The 18,990-nt window shown below is 50.1% G+C and overlaps 1 protein-coding gene across 1 annotated transcript in view; it reads left to right on the forward strand.

Moving 5' to 3' along the window:
• The window catches only part of CHCHD6 (coiled-coil-helix-coiled-coil-helix domain containing 6), a 107,514-nt gene extending 88,737 nt beyond the window's left edge, over window positions 1-18,777 (forward strand). Inside the window, exon 8 of the mRNA XM_080625464.1 lies at window positions 18,643-18,777. Within this exon, the coding sequence (XP_080481590.1) occupies window positions 18,643-18,666 (24 nt within the window). The 3' untranslated portion in view covers window positions 18,667-18,777. The remainder of the gene's footprint in view (window positions 1-18,642) is intronic.
• The last annotated feature ends 213 nt before the right edge of the window (window positions 18,778-18,990 follow it).

The following is an 18,990-nucleotide window of genomic DNA, read 5'->3' on the forward strand; positions in this document are numbered from 1 at the left end:
GCTGTGTGTATGGAGCAAGGCTGTGTGTACGGAGCAGGGTTGTGTGTATGGAGCAGGGCTGTGTGTATGGAGCAGGGTCGTGTGTATGGAGCAGGGTTGTGTGTACAGAGCAGGGTTGTGTTTAGGGGAGCCCTGGATAACAGGGCAATAGCATCACCTGAACTGGCTGCTCTGATTGCACTGGTTACTGCGGCCATAGAGGCTGTGCCGGTGCTGGGAGAACTCCTTGGGAACGCAAACAGACTGCTCCAGCAATTCCAGTGTGATCCTGGGGGACCTTGCTTGTGCTGTGGTGGGGAACAGCCCACAAAAGGCAGTAGAAAGGATATGCCCCAATTTGCTTTCATGTGGAACTTGGAGCGTTCAGGATGTGACCCTGGCTCCCTGTAGGTACAAGGCTGCTGTGTCAACCCCACCACTTCACCTAATGTCAAGACTCAAAGCCCAGGTTCTTGAGAGGAGCTGTTACTTGTGTGACCTTCATGCGTGAAACGGTTTCTCTTCTGAAATGTTTTTCCCCTTTATCAGTTATTCATTGAAGAGGCTCTTTGCATCTGTACGATTTTGAAGGGTAGCTATTATTTTACCATTTTAATTCTCCCAGCTGTTCAAATAATTGTTTTAACCTCTCAGCGCCTGGAAATGCTTTTCACATCCTGGTTGCTCTGCATTGTATTGCTTCGGTTTCATGGTTTAAATTAACAACAAATGAGTTTTTTACCCATTCCAGATGGTTATTCTGGGACTTTCTTCTCTATAGCGTTCAGGCTACATTGCATCTAATGATAGGACAAGGGGGAATGGCTGTAGAGTGACAGAGTGGAGATGGAGATGAGCTCTTAGGCAGAAGCTCTTCCCTGTGAGGGTGCTGAGGCGCTGGCCCAGGGTGCCCAGAGAAGCTGTGGCTGCCCCATCCCTGGCAGTGCTCAAGGCCAGGTTGGACACAGGGGCTTGGAGCAAGCTGCTCCAGTGGAAGGGGTCCCTGCCCGTGGCAGGGGTTGGACCTGGAGGAGCTTTAAGGTCCCTTCCAACCCAAACCAGGCTGGAGCAAAATCCTGCCATGTGTGAGTACCTCCGGAGCAGCAGTGTCTCACTTCATAGCATCAGCTTATTTATTGCTATATATTATTTTTTATGTTTCTTTTCAATGGGCATTGCTTTCCTGGAGTATGTCTTTAATGGTCTTGCCGTAGGGACAGAGGTGGGATTTGGAAACAAGTAATTATGTGGGAATGTTATGGGCGCACTGCTCTCTTTTTCCCTCGCATGCTCTTCTCACGTGTTCCAAAAGTTGCAGAAGGTGATTTATAATTCATCAAACCAAGTGTAAAATATCTGACTGCAAAACCCATCAATCTGAGATCATCTCGTTCTAGCCCTTTAATTAGGGAAGCCCTGCTGAAAAATGTACCCATCAGCTACTGAGAAATGGTGCGTTCCTGGACCCTTGGTATAGATCTTGAGTTATCCAGGTGCCAAAATGCTGTCAGAACTGACAGATCTTAGAAAATACACCCACGGGCAGAACATTATCCATTACACTGGCACTGAGCAGTGGGCAGTGAGGAAAAACCAGCAGAGAATGTGTCTTTATCAACTTTAATTGGCTTTCCCCGTTGATAAAAATCGGTGCACCTGGCAAGGAAGAGAACCCATCTACCAGCTTGATCTTTCCATCCCCGAGCTGAAGGGTGCAGTCCATCTCCATTGGCGTGTGATGTGGACGTGGCTCAGCACAGTTCCTGGCAGCGTGGTGGAGTCTCCAATGTGCAGAGACGGCTGCCAGCCTGTCCTCGGTGAGTGGCTGCCGTTAAATAAGTGTGAAGAGGGAATTACTGTGGATAAGCTGGATTTCATCAGTGCTCTGGAGGCTTCAAACTGACTGCAGAGAGAACCAAACTTAGTTAAACTTTTCTTCAGGTCCTGGCTTGTAAGGACTACAGATGACAGCGAAAATCCAGGATCTGGGCAATGGATATGCTGATATGGAAAGGAGACAGTGGACAAAGGGAGCAGCCGCTTTGCAGGAGCTACAGGAAATGGCACATGGAGAGGTTTGGGGAAGAGAACAAGCTACTTGTGGGTCACTTGGTACTGCAGGTTTTTATGTACCTTTACATCAATGACAAAGGAAATGGCAATGGTGTGGATTTCTCCTGGGCAGGCTGTTTTGATGCCTTGTTGGAGCGTCTTGCATGTGAAATGCTTCCGTTCGTCCTTGGTGCTGCTTACTATTGCTATTAGATTAATGGCAATTTTATTAGAGTAAATAATGCAGTGAAGATGATTGCAAATCTATTGCTATGTGAGGCTTTCTTGGGTTGATTAATGAGAACAACTGATTTCTGTCTTTAGGATCAATTTGGCAATGTTTAGCCCTTCTCTTGCTAAATTCCGCCGCGTTCTGAGCATGGCTTTATTTTAAGCTTCTCTTCTGCTAAGTCAAGCTTCTCTATCTTATTTCCATAAATAGTGGAAACCAGAAGAACTTCCACTCAGAAAAGAGAGTTCAAAAAGTGAACTTTATTGCGGAAGTTTCCTTTCCATATCCCTAATGGTCTTGAAAACAAAAGACCATCACAATGATGCCCAGCACAGCGGGTTTCCTCTCAGGATAAACTCTAGAGCCTGCACTGTCCAAGCTGTAAGAATATAATAGACTTTATAGGGGGAAAAAAGTGCTGATTGTCTGTGTGTTCATTTTTTCTTTCTGCTTATCATATGGCTTGGGGAAATATAGTAACTTGTTGTGCTCAGAAGGTTTCTTTAGCAACTCGAAGCAAGTGGGAGGAAGGGATAACAAAGTCCATTCTGTTCCTCTAGATCAGTCTGCCTCTTTACAACCCCAGCCCATCAAGTATGTTGTCACTGTTCTTTGCAGCAGGAGGAAGACTGAGGCTTTAAAGGACTTCTGGAGACCATACAGAAATCCACGTGAATAGCCCAAAACATCATTCCTGTGGTTTCAGGGCGATCCCAGTGGGCTGATCCAAGTGGCAGTTTCACCAGGATGGAATATTCTTAAGCGCTGGCCCTAAGCTCTGCTTTGGGGTTGCTGTTCAATAGCTGTCTTGTGCCTGTGTGAAAGAAGGCATTCCTGCCTGTGCAGCCCAAAGGGATGGTAATGGATTGTAAGATTTATTATGTATTATAAAGTAATAACTCTAGATGAAATAGAACTGTGGGAGGAGAGCAGGATTTTGACATCTTCTTTTGAGATGCAAAACGCTTCTCTGGTGGCTTAGAGTTACTAAAGGTGTTGCTATCTCAGATGCTCTGTTTGCCAAGTGCACAGTGGAAGTGCAGACAGACAGTGCCTGGCTTTGTGTCAGTCATTCCCTAAACGCTTGATGGCTCCTGGGTGACCAGCTCCTCAGCCATCTCCTGCTTAAAAGCAAGGCTGCATGATTTTTCTATTTCTTTAAACCATTTTCTCCCTCTAATTGCAGCTGTGAGCCACTGTGTGTGTAGTGCCGCAGGATCCTTGTTGTGTAAGGGCCTTGATAAATATGTATTGTGTTGACGAGTGGTTGTAGCTACTCTGCAGGTAGTGGTGGAGAAGCAAGCCTCGTGCAGTGAAGAGTCGTCGTGTCTCCGGGGTCAATAAAACCAAGCTGGCACAGGGGATGGTGGGAAGAGGAGCCAGGATAGCTGCTTCAGCATCACCTGCTGATAAACCAGCTATTCATAGAGGAGCTGAGGCTTTGTCAATGAGGTTGCTAAATTAATATTTGCATACTGGCTTCATTGGCTTTCACTGAGCATCTCATTTGCATTGGTGCTTGGACCGAAGCGCGGCTCCTGTGCTCCAGGAACATGAGTGGGCTTGATCAGCCCATGTGAAACCACTGTATGCAGCATGTGTGAACCCATTCCCCATAGATTCCTGCCTTGCGCATCCTCTTCCCCCCATAGCAGCGTTTTCCCGTCTTTGTGTGCCTCTCATTTTGTGCGGGAAAGCTCACCTTTGTTCCCAAATGTCCGCAGCTCATCATGAGGCTGATCTCGCTGGAGAGCAGCATTTCTGCATAGCAATTCCGAGTTAATCTCTGCCTCTCGCAGAGAGACTTGAATCGTCAATGGCTTGTGGGTAATTTAATAACGAGCAAACAAATAGGATGCGTAGATTACAGTAACTTAGCCCAGATGCAAACCCCCCCCCATCCCTATTTGCATCTGTTTGAATGGATTTGGTTATAAAGGTTTGCTTTCCTTACATGTTAGCGCCGGTGGAGCGGCAGCGGGAAGAGCGGCTGCTCAGTGAAGCTGTGCTGCTCACAGCAGGCTCCACACCTGGCTAAGCAGTTCCAATCCCCTGTGTGTGTCTGTGTGCCTTTCAAAAGGGAAGAGTAATCTACTTGCTAGACGCGTGTGCCTCTCGTAGTCCTTGGGCGACCTTGAGCAGTCATTTAACTCGTGTTTATTTGCCCATCTCTACCTGGGCTGATATTACTTCTGTGGTTTGGAGTGTCGAGGGTGAATGGATGTTTCGGAAATGTTGTGGATGAAGAGTGGTGCTGGAATGGGAGGTGTTCACATCGCCTCTCCGGACAGCCCATCGGAGCTCCAGCTCTCCCTCCTGTCTGCTGCTCCTTGCTTTAGAGCTGTTTGGACACTTGGGCTGTGATGCAGGCCAGTGTCACCACTGCCACTCAGCCGCCACTTCTTAGCGGTTGATAAGGTCCTGTTATGCTGCTGTTGTGTTATCCTTAATCTGCCTTTGGCCTGCAAAGGGTCTAACGGCAGCTGCTTCTCTGGCATCTCTGCAGGCTCTCTGGGCACTTCATTACTCTTCTCGGGAAGAGAACATTGCAATCCAGTTACTGTGTCCGCAGAGAGCAGAGCTCATCTTCCCCTGCCAGTCCCGGCACCAGGACGCTGGAGCTGGGAGCAGGTTGCACTTTGCCTCTCCAGGTGCATGAGGCACAGAGTACCGTGCTGATAACACACCGTGTGCTCAAACCACTCACCTTGTATTTATTCTGTTTAAGGTAGCAATCCTCAATTTCCTCCCCTTCAAAATATCTCTTCTAGTGGCTCCCAAGCATGGGACAAGGAGAGTTGTGGACACAGGGCTGGGAAACTGGGAAGTGGGTGCTTTGGTACCCCAAGGCTCCTGTGCTCATTGCACCGCTGCCCCTTCCGTTTTAACCGGGATTCTTGCTGCAGGCAGCACCTGATGCGCAGGTTCCAGACCTGCCAGGTTTCCCTGCCTTCTGCTGGTATTCAGGGGAGATGGGGCCGTGGTTTTCAACCACATGTCAAGGGCTCTTCCTGGCAAGCTGACAGCATCCGTGTTTCAGACGTACACAGGCTATCGGGATGAGGCTTTCTTACTCAGACACATTGGCGAAGACAGACAGACATTCCTCCTGCCACGGAGACAGGCAGGCACTCGCTGTTGCCAAGCCTTGAAGTGTTTGCCACGTTTTCTATTGCCCTAGTTTTGTGGAGTTGTACCTGAAGTTTTACAAGTACGCGAGGATCTGGGCTTTTATTTAAAGGGAAGAGAAAGAGAAGGGAAGGAATGAATAAACTCACCCAGCGCACCCCTGCCTAGACAGCGGGGGCAGGAGAACGTGGCTCCGTCGCTTAAAACCAGAAGGCAAATGGAATAACCCCGGTGACTTTCTGAACAGTTTGACAAGTCAGCCTTGGCTCGGGGGGGGGTTCGGACTTGCCTCTTGGGTTTTGGATAAGTGAAGAGCATGCACATGGCTTGTGCACATCCACAGTGTCCCCTGCAAGCAGTAACGAACCAACTGAAGCAGTCAGGCTCCGCAGATGAGGAGAGCCCTGCATTCTCCACATCCCCTCTGCATTCCGAGCCATGGTTTTTCGGCTGTTCCACTTCTGAAGCCTTCCTTGCAAACAGGAGGATCTGGGGCTCTTTTAAGCAGGAGCCAAGATTTCGTGTAAGAACGTGATCTGGGGAAGTGGAGTTTTGACATTTTCATAGTTGTGTCATAGATCATCAGACTTCCATATAGATTTATGCAGAAATGAATGTAGTTATTCACAGAGGGGCCCTGTTAAGCTTTGTGCTCCCTGGTTGATCTACAGGGAAGACCCACTGACTCTCCCAGCCCCTATCTCCATCCCTCCATAAGCTGCCTGCACGCTTTAGTGTTGATTCTATAGGCAGCGACGGAGGCACGTGCTCCTGAGATCGCGGCTGAATCCACAGGCTCGTGCCTGTGTGCTGCCCGAGCGGAGGGGCACACGCAGGCAGACTCCCACAACAGGAAGGTTTCCAATAAAGCTGAAACACAGAGGTATTGTTTGTCCAACTGCTGGCAAAGGCACAGAGCCATTGTGCGGGTCCTGAAAGCCTCAGCGCTTTATTCTCTGCAGCCTGAATGGCAGCCGCGGGTAATAATAACACGAGATTAAAAAAGCCAACATTATAGGGGCATTTACAACCCGCTGAGAGAGTGAAATCTCAGCAAGGCTGAGCTGTGTCTCGAGTGATCCTACGTTCTTACTGCTTGATAAGGAAATGATGGGCAGCTCTGGAGAAGCGGCCACCGCGGAGCCGATGAAAGGGGAGCGGGTTGTCTGTCGGAGCGCTGCAGTGAGTACAGTGGCACGGATGGAGAAGCTCTGTGCAGATGAAGCAAGTGGCCTGTCCCCCTGTGTGGGTGGGCTGGTGGGGCTGTGCGTGCGTGTGCATGGCCCTGTGTCCTGCCCAGGTATAGAGCAAAGGCAGGCTGGTGTCAGCAGGGCTGGACTGTGTGGTTCAGAGGCTTGTGCTTGGGGCCTTTGGTCAGCATCACACAGCGTGGTGCTTTGGCGGTGTCAGCAGATCCACTCAGGACCACTCATGTGTGGACTGATCATAGAATCATAGAACAGTCAGGGTTGGAAAGGACCTTCAGATCACCCAGTTCCAACCCCCTGCCATGGGCAGGGACACCTCACACTAAACCATGCCACCCAAGGCTCTGTCCAACCTGGCCTTGAACACCGCCAAGGATGGAGCGTTCACAACCTCCCTGGGCAACCCATTCCAGTGCCTCACCACCCTCTCAGTAAAGAATTTCTTCCTTATATCCAATCTAAACTTCCCCTGTTTCAGTTTGAACCCGTTACCCCTTGTCCTGTCACTACAGTCCCTAATGAAGAGTCCATCCCCAGCATCCTTGTAGGCCCCCTTCAGATCCTGGAAGGCTGCTCTGAGGTCTGTGTGTGTTATTTCATTATTTTCAGCACAAAGAAATCCCACCTCACCAAAAATTAATTAAGGGACAGTTCCTCATCCTGAAAGTCTTCAATTCAGTGTTGGTCCTAACAATTCTTTAACGTAAGTGTCTTACGAAGCTCTATGTGTACATATAACTGCCTGAACAGCTTTAAAGACCCAGGTTTTCTCTGTGCACACATGGAAGTTGTATTCTACAAGCTGGAGGCAGGATACCAGCCTGTAGCAACATCCTCTCGGGATGTGCCCAGGCTGCAGGATAATGATGGCATCTCAAAGGCAGCCTTACCTCGCCAGCCTGGGCATCAGCCGGTGGTGCTGAGCTGCTGCAGGACTTGCTCAGGCAGGTTTTGCAGCTCTCTGCTACTCAGCAAGTTTCTGAGGCAGCATCTTACCGATGTGACCTTGGTCTTTGGTATTAACAATGTGATGACTGAGATGGTGGGAGGCGTTTTGCAGCAGTAAACCATGCTTTAATGAGGATGCAGGCTGCATGGCCAAGGCAGGTGTGGTTTAATGACTGTACTTTTCCTTCCTAAAACCACTCTCATCCATTCCAGTGTATTGCTGTGCTTGTGCCAGGCAGCGTGGCACGGAAATTGCTGGGCCCTGGGTGCTGGTTCTTGGGTGGGACATTATGGGGATTCAGATCTTCAGCCTGCTTCATGGATTCATTTACTTGGATTAATGAATCTGTCTCTGCCTCTGTTTCCCCAAGAGTAATGGGAAGTTACTTGCGTCACGGGGATTTATGAGCTGCTTTCTATATTGGCCATTCTGCAGAGCGAGATTCAGCTCGGAGGGCTCTGCAGAAGGACGGAGTGTTTGAGTTTGTTCTGTTCTAATCCTGGCTACAGAAAATTGCCAAGTTCCTGCTTAGATTCTCTTTAAACACAAAATATAAATACCCTTCGATTGCCCCCCCCCCTCCCCTTCTCTTCCTTCCCTCCCAATCCCCCCTTTTTCCATCCTTTACGTGTTCTGGTCTTCCTTCTTTTCAGTGTTGCCTGTCTTCCTCTGCACACTGCTCAGGTTGGGACCTGCAGCTCCTCTGCACTGGCACAGGCCTGCAGGAAAAGGCTCTGGGCTTGCTTTGTTTCCACAGGTTGCAAGTGTGAAATCAGATGGATGTTAGTGGTAAGGTCTTTGTGGGAAGAGGGTGTAAAGAGGTGGTGAGTGACTCTGGGAAAGGGATGGTCTAGGAGGGGGGAAGAGAAGGATGTAGCTAAAGCTAGATATGATGCTTGCTTCTTGCCAGAACCTTTGCAGCAGAAGCATGGATGCATTCCCAGTTGACAGCTCCCTCGCCTCTTTTCTCCCCTCCCTTTCCTCTCTCCCCCTCAGGGGCTACTGTTTAAGGATGAGTTGGTTCCAAGTAGACAATACTTTCCTAGCAGATAAAGGGACACCTAAGCAGCTGCATAGTATCTGTCATGAGCAGACACGCTGCACAGAGAGGGAAATTACAAGATGGGACCAGCATCATTTGTCATATTTAAAGTAAAGCAAGCCCCCCCCCTACTTCAGCAGCGTCCACAAGGCAGGGAACAGCACATGGCTAAACGGCCGCTTGCTTTCCAGGCATTTAATGCATTTTCGGATGCTGCCATTAACATTCCACCTCTGTGTCCTCTCCGTAAAGAATGCGTTTCAGACAGATGGAAAGAGGCCTCTGTCCTGACACAGATGCAGGACCATAAATTTGCAGTGGAGGAGATGGGAGATAATTATTTAGGAGGCTTTTGTGGCTTATTCCAGCATCTGGTATTCTACCAGGGTGCCTTCTGAAGAGGGGAAGGGACAGGAAGCAGGGAGAGAAATGCTGAGCTTGTTTTTCACTTGGGAAAGGTTTTTAATCTTGAAAGAAGGATTTGGAATTGAGGCAGGAGGAGGCATTGATTGAGAAATACAGATGCGTCTCCCGGTGTTCGCCATTCTCCCTTTGTTTGCTCAGATCCATGTTTCACGTTGTAGGGCATCTTATCTGCTGCTCTCTTAATTGCATTGGTTATGTTGGGTGCCGATGGGCAGCTGCTCACAACAAACCCATCTTGCTGAGCTACTGCGATGGCCTCTGCATCCAGGGCTGAGCACACGGGTTCCTGCCTGGGTGTGCCCTGTGGCTGGGCATCCTGAACATCCATCCACAGCCCCTCCATTCCCATCTGTGTGTCCTGCAGGAGCTCCCAGCACTCCCCTGCCTGCACTGCTTGTTCCCTGCCCAGAGCTGAGCAGCAGGCAGGGCTCCCTGCTCCTGCATGACTTTGGACACCTCTAAGAGGTGTGGCTGAGTCATTTGACTGTCTCAGATCAGTCATTACCATTTCAAAACGCCTGTTATTTCTCTGTCTGGTTGCCTGAACCTGGTAGGGGATTGTCTGCCTGGGGCTTGGTGCAGGCCAGCCAACCAGGCTTCTCTTCTTTGTGGTCTCATCAGATCCTGCAGCTCCTGGGACCAGGTATTTCGAGATACTTGGAGATTGGCAAGAGTTAGACATGTAATTAATTCTTTCCAATCTGATACTCATGTGCCAGGAACGCTCGGTCAGCACTGAGCTGGTACAGAAGGTTTGCAGTGCTGGGTCTTGTAAAGGGCATACAGGAAACCTGGAGAGGGGCTTTGGACAAGGGCCTGTAGGGACAGGCCAAGGGGAATGGCTTTAACCTGCCAGAGGGGAGACTGAGCTGAGCTCTTAGGCAGAAGCTCTTCCCTGTGAGGGTGCTGAGGCGCTGGCACAGGGTGCCCAGAGAAGCTGTGGCTGCCCCATCCCTGGCAGTGTTCAAGGCCAGGTTGGACACAGGGGCTTGGGGCAAGCTGCTCCAGTGGAAGGGGTCCCTGCCCGTGGCAGGGGTTGGAGCTGGAGGAGCTTTAAGGTCCTTTCCAACCCAAACCATTCCATGGTCCTATGCAATGGGCTGATTCTGCTGACAGATGTTGCAGTTTCTGCAGTGTACCTGAGCAGTGGTTGTCGTTTCCCAATAGAATTTTACTGTTTTGAAATTCCCCTGTAGGGTCTTGACCATGACCCGAGTGTTTGGGACGTGTTCTGCAAAACCAGGTAGAAGTTGTATCCCACATGTACCCACAGACAGCTGTGAGAATTCCCAGTCCTCCCTTGGCTCTGTCGTTGCCGACTTTCGCTTCTTCAGCCAGAAACGAAAGAAGAGCAGCATCTACGCCCATACGAGATGAATACGGCTATCACACAAATAGAATTACTGCCTGCCGAGCAGCAACAGCTTAATGAAAATGGGAACTGTTAAACAAATAAAGGCAGTCGAGCTCATAATACTTCTGTGTGGAATTTCACTGTATTGCTGAGCAGGAATAGAATTAGGCACCGAAAAAGGATGTCTGGAGAAGCCTCTGCCTGTGTGCTTGGTGTATGAGGCTGGGTGAGACAGGAGTGAGCCATACCTTACATGGAGAAATGCCACCCCGACCTGAAGAAAGTATCTCTTTATCCAGTGCAGGAGCCTGCTAAAGCAAGGCAGAAAGGGACAGGATAAAGCAGTAGACTTCCTCCGAAGCCCACATGCAAATTGCACAGAGGGATGGATCCCTTGGGAGCTGTGCCATTTTTTTGCATTTCTTTAGCATCTTCTGCTGGTGAATAATTATCCTTCCTCTGTGTGGTTGGGGAAGCAGCATTGCCTGGTGCACAGAAAGGGAAATGGAGATGGGATTTATCTACATGGAAGGAGACTGGCAGCAGAGCCTGGGGCCTGCCTTCCTCAGCCATGGGAGAGCTGCAGGGTTCGGTGTCACCAGGGGCAGGTTAAACCCCAGGATGAAACTTCAACAGCCTCTTTCAAGGTCCCATCTCAAAGGCGCAGTAGCTGAGGGGCCATGAGCTCTTTGCACTCTACCTGAGGTCTGGACTTTCCTGTGCTTCCATCTCCATGGGAGTTCCTGGAGTTCTTGTTAGAGCTAGCACAGGTTAATGGTCCGCTCCAGGATGAGCTCTGGAAAGGCAAAGTGCAGTCTGTAAAGCTTGGGGTCAGCCTGTGAAGAAGCCCTGCAAGCCGAGGAGCTGCTCTGTCTGCCTCCAGGCAAAGTGATGTCCTCTCTTCCTGGCTTCTCCCATCCATCCATGTTTGGCTGTGAACAGTCAGAGGCAAGGGATGGGATGGGGCGATCCCTCGGAGTTTGGAGGTTGCTCTTTATCTCCTGGCTCTCTCTTCCTGCACCCTGATGGCACTTCTCCACAAGCAAGCATGGCTCAGCTCAGGCTCAGGCTCAGGCTTGCTGGGAGTCACCGGTGTATTGAAGGTGTTTTGTGTCTGGGTCGCGTGGAGCTTTAATGCGCTGTGGAACTAGAAACCTTGGAGCAGTTTAGATGTGAAGTGTCTCTATTTTCCTGGGTGACCTTGTGAGGTTTCCTTGCACCGGATCTGTATCTCGCCATCCTGCTGCCTTTATCTAATTTGTTTTCTTGTGTATGTTACTGACATCCAGTGAAGTGTAATTGGGTTGAGAAGTGGCACTTACAACAAGGATCCTGCTAGTAATCCCTGCGTTGAATCCCTGTATACACAGTGTTCCAGGAATAATTAAAGTCACAAACTTCAATCTTGAGGGATGCACAGGGGAATCCTATCCCGGAACAGGGTTTGGTGTAACTGACTTTGCTGCTTCTCGTGCTTCTTAACAGTAGGATTTGCTATTCTTGTTCCAGGGCTGCAGTGGATTTAAGTGGGAGTTTGGCGTCCTGAATTTACACATCCCAACAACGGTGTTCATCAGTCAATGTTCTTACTGTACCCTTTCTCTACCCTTTCTTTCTATTAATTTTCCTCAATAGTCTGCAGGGATCATTTGCCAGCCTGATTCAAATTCCTGCGCTTTCCTGGCGTCTTGTTTTATAACATCTTGCATCATGTACTTTCCATTTCTGTAATCCATTTAATCCAAAATCCTGGAATGGCTTTGCAGGTATTTATTGCGTTTCGTTCTTCCTTGTGTTAGGAGGGAACAGGTCATTTATACAACTTAATCCAAAGTCTCTTGGCTTCTGGGATTATTTTTCCTTTTTCCTTTCCCCGCTGATTATCCCGGTAGCAAGGGCAGGAATGAGGAGCTGCCTCTCTTTCTGCATTGTGATTCATTGCGCTGTGCTCGGAGCACGGCTTTGCAGTTCAGCAGTTAAACCCCTGCAGCCAGCATCCCCCAGCAATAACATTACTGTTGCCTGTCCTTAATTTTTGGAAGCGTTGGGCTTAGGGTTTGAAATAATGAAATGCTGTTGCATCAGTAAGTGGTTTTCCATTCCTTTTGGCTCTGGAAACGGATATTCACAGTTGGGTGAAGTTCATTTTAATCCTCACAAAACCAGAGCTGGATTTGTACAAGTTGTCGTTGTTCTGCTTTAGAAACACTCTGTGCCTTCTGGATCCCTTTATCCTTCCCGGGGCCTAATCCTGGAGCTTGGGAAATGCTCAGGGTGGCTGCAGTTGTGGGATGGAGGGGCATCCAATGTCATCTCCTTTTCCTCCTGCCTTACCTTCTCTGGCTTGTTCCAGAAAGGCACGGTGCTGTCTGCAGTGTACTGATGTGGATAGATAGTGGGATGTAATTATCTTCCCCTGAGGTAGAGTCATTATGCTGGCTGTAAAGAGAGAGGGTCACAGTCCTAATGGGAAATGATTTTAAAGCAATCTTGACCAAGTCTAGTGGAGCCATTTCAGACCACTTAAAACTCAGCCAGTCCTTCACAGCACTTGTGATACGTCCACTTTACGCCGTGAGAGGCACTGGGACTAACACTTAGCCAGGGATACAGGAAATCTGTGCTGAGCTGCAGCATCAGCTTCAGGTGAGGTGTGTGCTGCCATCGGGAAAGCAGAGCAGGGTCTTGCTTGCTCTTCTTGAGACTGGTTTGGGAAAGGCAAGGTGCTTGCAATGAGCAATAAGGCTGTAGTCCTGAAACCTTGGGCTTCCTGTGCTGCCAAAGCTGCCCCTCTGTCCCCAGGCTTGGTTCCTGCAGGGGCAAGAGGAGCATTCCCATTTCCCAAGCAGGCTGGGCAGGGTGGCACAGTGCCCACATCAGAGCCAAGTCACTGGTGGGTGCACTGGGGGTTTACCTGCGAGGTTCAGGCTTCAACATGCGCTGTCTTACAAGGCACACTTGGTCAGAGGTGTTTAACAGCAAACACTGCTTTGTGTTGTAAGACACTGGAGGAAGACAGACTCCAGCACGCTTTGGTGTGTGGTGGGGCTGTGGCAGCACCGAGGTGAGGAGAAAGGCTTTGGCAGAGCCGGTGGGAGGTGACAGTGTGCAGTTGTAGGTCAAACTGGCTCACTGTGGGTCTGTTGGGACCAGCCCAGGGCTGAAAAGCAGAAACCGCTTCACATAAGTGATTTTCTGTGCTTCAGTCCAGTACAGAAGCCCAATAGCCAAAGCTGGGCAGGTTAGCAAAGCTCTGGGCTGGTACCCAGGAGAGTGAGAATAACCGGTGGTGAAAAGCTCCACGTCTGATTTTCATCCTTTGAGCTCCTCTATAATGTTATCGGGAAACAAAAATTGTTTAAATAATGGAGCGGACCCAATGCGGTTGTGCAGCGATGCGGAAGGGCTGAGGAAGGGTTATTTCCTTTCTTTCCATTACTTTTCTCTTCCTGCCTTGCCTCCCAAACGTGGGTGGAATCTGCGTGTCAGGCACCAGCAACATCAGCCTGGCTCGGTGGCTTTTCTTAACGGCGAGAAGGAGATTAAACGCAATTAACATTGATTGAACAAAACCTGCCTTCAGTTTGTATGGTGGTTAATTAACAGCATCCTTTCAGCAGCGCCTCTTTGTAGAGCTGTGTTTGTACCTCCTGGCCCTGGTATTTTCTAGCACATGTCCAAAATCAAAAGCAGCGAGCGTGTTCCCTACTGTGATGTCTGGGGCTACCAGCTCAGCGGGGAGATGCAGCCCCCGGCCGGGAGGAGGCTTTTGTGCAGTTTAGGAACTGTGGAGCTGCTCAGTCAGGGGCAAAACATTTCCTGTTAAGCAAGGCTAATGACGAGAGCTCTCTGCGAGTTCGAGCCACGATCAGAACGATTGTGTGGAGGAAATCAATGTTAGAATGCATGAACGAACAGGTGAGTCTCGAAACAACCCGAGATGGGTTGTGCTAGTCAATAGCTTCATATGGGGGGCAATGGGGAGGTGTCGGGGCAGAGCACAGCGAGCAGCGTGTCAGCTCTTGTGAGTCAGAATTGGGTGAGGAGGGGGAGAGGAAGCCAGACCGGCGGCTTCTGTGCCTTGCTCTGTTGGTGGGTGTGTGGAGCAGGGCACTGCACAGGAAAGCTCTTTCTGGGCATCCGGACAATGCGCCTGGGGGGGTTTGACAGGCGTCTTTGGTGCTGCCAGCCCGGCTCTGGAGACACCATCTGGGGAAGCAGCCAAGAAGTCACTGGGTGAACTTCTCTGCTTTGCAAAGCCATTAACACCAGTACAGAGAAGAGGGGAAACAAAACTCTCTTCATAGCCCTTTGAATTAATGTTTTTTGTTGCTGCCAGGCGTACTCCTGCCCCTCCTTATTCCAAACCCAAGGACAGCAACTGTTGGGCTCCTGAAGGATGAGAGAGACAGAGAGGCTTTTCTGTGCAATAACTGTATGGCACAGAAGTGCTGTGATCCATTAGTCAGCACAGCTGCTCCACAAAATAGCCAATACCCTGAATGTAACAGAACAAATTGCACATAACCAAAAAATACCTACAGCATACATCAACCCAGAGTGACTCAAATGTCCCTTGCAGTGCTTCGGGGTGCTAATAGCCCTGCAACAAATGCCTTCTCCAGGGGGAAAGGCCTTGAACACCCATCTCAGGACAGGTCATGGGCTTGTTTGTCATTAGTGCCTCTTTGCAGACTAACTGAGAAGCAGGAGTTGTGCAGTCACATCACTGGGGTGCCAGCAGGTATCCCGGTGCTGGGAGCTGCCTGCCCACGGCAGTCTCCATGGGAGCTGTGCGGATTAATTCCTCCTTTGTCACTGACACTCGGAATGCACCGAGTCATTGATCATGGGGATGTGCTTTCTGATGCCATCCCAGCTACACGGTGCCCGTGTGTGCGAGTGCCGTGGTGCAACTGCTTCAAGGAATATTGGGACAGAATAAGGTGCTCGCTGGAGGAGGCTGGCCGGGTTTATCCCGTGGGACTAAAGGCTGGTTAAATCAATGTGTTTTAGCTCAGCCGAGGCTTGGCAAGCAGGGAGGGAGGAAGCTCCTCAGGGGGCTTTTAAGAAGGGAGATCCCTGCAGAGGCTGCGGGAGGCGGGAGGATGCTGCCCAGGGCAAGGAGGGCACCGTCCCTTCTCACTGCAGTGTGTGATGCGCTCTCCAAGGCTGCTTGTTACAAGGGGTTGTTCTAAGGCTGCAGCGGGGACCAGCCAATGCCAACTGTGGAGCTGTTGTTTTGTGATGAGGCACCAAACTTCAGGCTCAACTCGATTCATTGGGAGCATCCTGTCCTGTGGGAGCAGCTTGTGACTGCAGCAGGCTGCCTGGGTTTATTGCATATGCAGCTTGTCTGGTGCATAGGCAATGATAAGGGCGTGCAGGAGAGGTGAGGCTTCTCCTTCCCCTTTCTGACTCCTTCTGCTCCAGGTAAGTGTTGGAGCAACCTGGTAGTACCTTGCAGGGAGGATTTCGGGTCAGAAGGAAATGGAGCGGTGGCAAATCTGTATCAGTGTGGGTGCTGTGCTAAGTGGAATTCAAAGGCTGGTGTAGATGGTTAGCTTAGCGAAGAGTGGGTTTAGGCTTGGAGATACGGTGTCCTTCCACGCTGTTACACAGCATGTGAGGCATGAAATTGATGCAACTGTGCTTTTAAGTGGTTAGCCACAGGTTTATAAACTGATGGCCTAGGAACAGTGGAAACAATTACATGTGTACCCTAACAAGAGTAGACTTATACAATGGGCTAGCAGACCATGAGGCCTGCAGAGCTTCACGGAGCAGCGTGCAGTGGCCACGTGAAGCTCTGCAGTAGCTGGAAGAGGAGAGCTCTGACCTCCAGCCCCATTAGGTGTTATCTGTGCCTGCACCACACCTGCATGTCCTGTAGATGCAGAGAGCACGGGTTCATGGCCAGCCAGAGACTGGACTCTGCTCTGCTTCCATTGTAAACTGAACCTTGGCAGTGTTGGAGTCATACAGTGGTTGTTGTATGATTCCAGGGCTCAGGATGGTAGTAGACTGCAGTGGCATGGCAAATGCTGCGAGATCTGGATTGGCATCTGAGCAGGAAAGTCTGAAAGAGCTGGGAAGCATCCCTCTGTCCTGAACTGGGAGTGCCTCTGTTCCTCCAGATGCCAGCCGTTCCTCAGCACTCCATGGCCCTGATGAGGGAGGGGATGTTAATGAGTTGTTCCATCCAGCACAGGCTGCTCTTACATATGTAATTGTACCAGGCCACTCCTGAGAGCAGCGTGGGGTGATGGAAAGCATCAGTACCTGCGTCCTTTGTTCCCAGCAGCATCCCTTGCTGAGAGCTGGGCAGCAGGATACCGGTGTCTGGCTTCCTGGCGGTGCAGGGTCCAGTGCTCAGGTTAGTCATGCAGGAAGAGATGGAACCTGATGGATTGGCACAAGGAATGTTTGTGAGCCTCCAGCTCGATGCATCCCCGGTATGTGGGTAGCTGGGGCCGGAAATAATTGGTTGAGGTTAAGTGCTGCCTGTTTGCATTTTCTGCTGAAAGGAGTAAAAATCTGCAGCTATGATTTCGAACATAGAATCGTGTGACTGGGATTCTTTAGAATTGCTTTGAAGGAAAAGGTTTTACTCTCTCCCATAAGGGTTAACCACAGAGTGGCCCCATCAGTGGCTTTTCCTGCTGTAGCATTCCCGGACACTTCAGTGAAGTGTTTCAGCACGAATACAGCAAATGACTTTATTGCAGAATTGATTGCGAGTTGTTGCTGCCTCACTCATTACAATTGGTGTGAGTGCTGCTGGAGGGTTTCAGATATATTGCGGTGTGAAACTTTCAAGTCACTAATGACGAGAAGAATTACCTGGGAAATTAGAGTCAGTCGGGTGATATTGATGCTTCATTTGTCATGTTTCTGGATAAGCTTTGTCTAAATAATTTGGCAAACAATTTCCTCTTTATTCACGAGTGCTGGGAAGCTTTTCCAGTTCGTTGTTGTTAGAGATGGGGCTGTCTTTGGAGGTGCATGGTCAGCGTAGGTTGGATATGCTGACCTTGCAGGTGTCAGGCAGTATCAGCCTGCGGTGCAGAAGTAGTCCAAATGGCACCCTCACCTTCTGACAGATGCTGCCAAGTGTGCCAGCATCATTACTGTGTGATGGTGTCCTTTCGGATTCACTCTCAAGGAAGCACAGCTTCTGTCCTAGGAAACGCAAGTGTCTAGAGAGTAAAACTGAGCTCAGATCCAGCCCTGGTAACAATGGGTGCTGAGAACCCATGCAGATAACTGTTCAGTTGTCTTTCTGTAGGGGGCTTTAGCAGGGTCCTCTCAGCATGGGTAAGTGCTCTGCAAAATGGAGCTGCACCTCTCAGAGCGTGTGGATGGGCTTAGCCCATGCGATCCTGCTCTTGGTGTAGCGTTGATCCAAAGATGCCATTGCTGGTGCGTGAGAGCTGATTGCTTAGGTTTGGAAGTAAGATCGATGCTGATATCCCAGATCATCAGAGGGAGAGGTGTTATATTTGGTGTCAGGTGTGTTCTCATCCACTGCTGGTGGCATTCTTGGGGTTATAGGATTGATGAGGTACAACCAGGAGGAGACCATAGCAGTCTCTGCAGTCACCATCATGAAAAGGTCGAAACCCTCCTGGCTTTTCTACCCCTTGGAATTCCACAGCTCATACACAGATACCTGCAGCGTCTGGGGATGCACCACTTAGAAAACAGGAGGTTGCTGTGGGGACAAAGCAGGCATGATTTTGCTTTGAATTTAGGAAGGTTCGGGTCTTGGCAGGATAAAGGCTGTCAAACATGTCAGGGCAGGCTCTGAGGCCCTCTCTTTCCTCCTTTGTGCTCACCCTCACATTGATCCCGTTCCAGCATGAGCAGTGCTGTGTGCATGGTTGGTTGCGGCCAATCCAAGTGCTCCGGTGTCCTGCTGTGGCTGGGGCTTCGCATGGAGCCACACTTACTCCCGTAACCCAGCTCCTTGGAGGCTCCCCTGCAACCACAGCCATCCTCTGCCACTGCAGGCCATGGGATTTACAAACCCTCATCATTTACAACTGACCACACATTCCTGTTCCCAGAAGGGGTCTTGCCTGGGGTACCAGGACCTGCTGCCTCGCTTCTGCTCTGTCCCCTCAGTGTCTTGTGTTTTACAGGAGGTGAAACCTCCTTGCTTTCTGTGGAAGTTTCACCCTGCCCAAACTATTCCTTTCACTTCTGAAGGGAACCATCCCATGTCCGCAGCTGTGTCACTAACCTCCTGCCTTCTCCTTCTTCACCCAGGAGCTGTTAGTTAATTCTGGATAGATGTCAGCCACCAAAGAGCAGAGGACAGGGACCACAGACACCCTTGGAAGCCCCAGCATCCTTCTGGAAAGACACTGACCAAACCCGGTGCCTTCTGCCCTTCGCGGTCCAAGACGACGACATGATTCTCCTTTTAATCGTCTGCATGTTTCAATCTCAGGGGGATGTTCCTGGAATTGGGAGGAGGGTCCCAGGGGAGAGGGATGCTATCGGTTCCTTTTTATTGCATTACAGTGTAAATGCTCACATTGGCCTCAGGTGCTTCCAGCACAGCCTGTAGTTTGGAGCCTTGCTCAACACTGGTTCACCCTGTGCTCGCTTTGG

This window comes from Psittacula echo (assembly GCF_963264785.1).
Source record: "Psittacula echo genome assembly, chromosome: 9".
NCBI lineage: Eukaryota > Metazoa > Chordata > Aves > Psittaciformes > Psittacidae > Psittacula > Psittacula echo.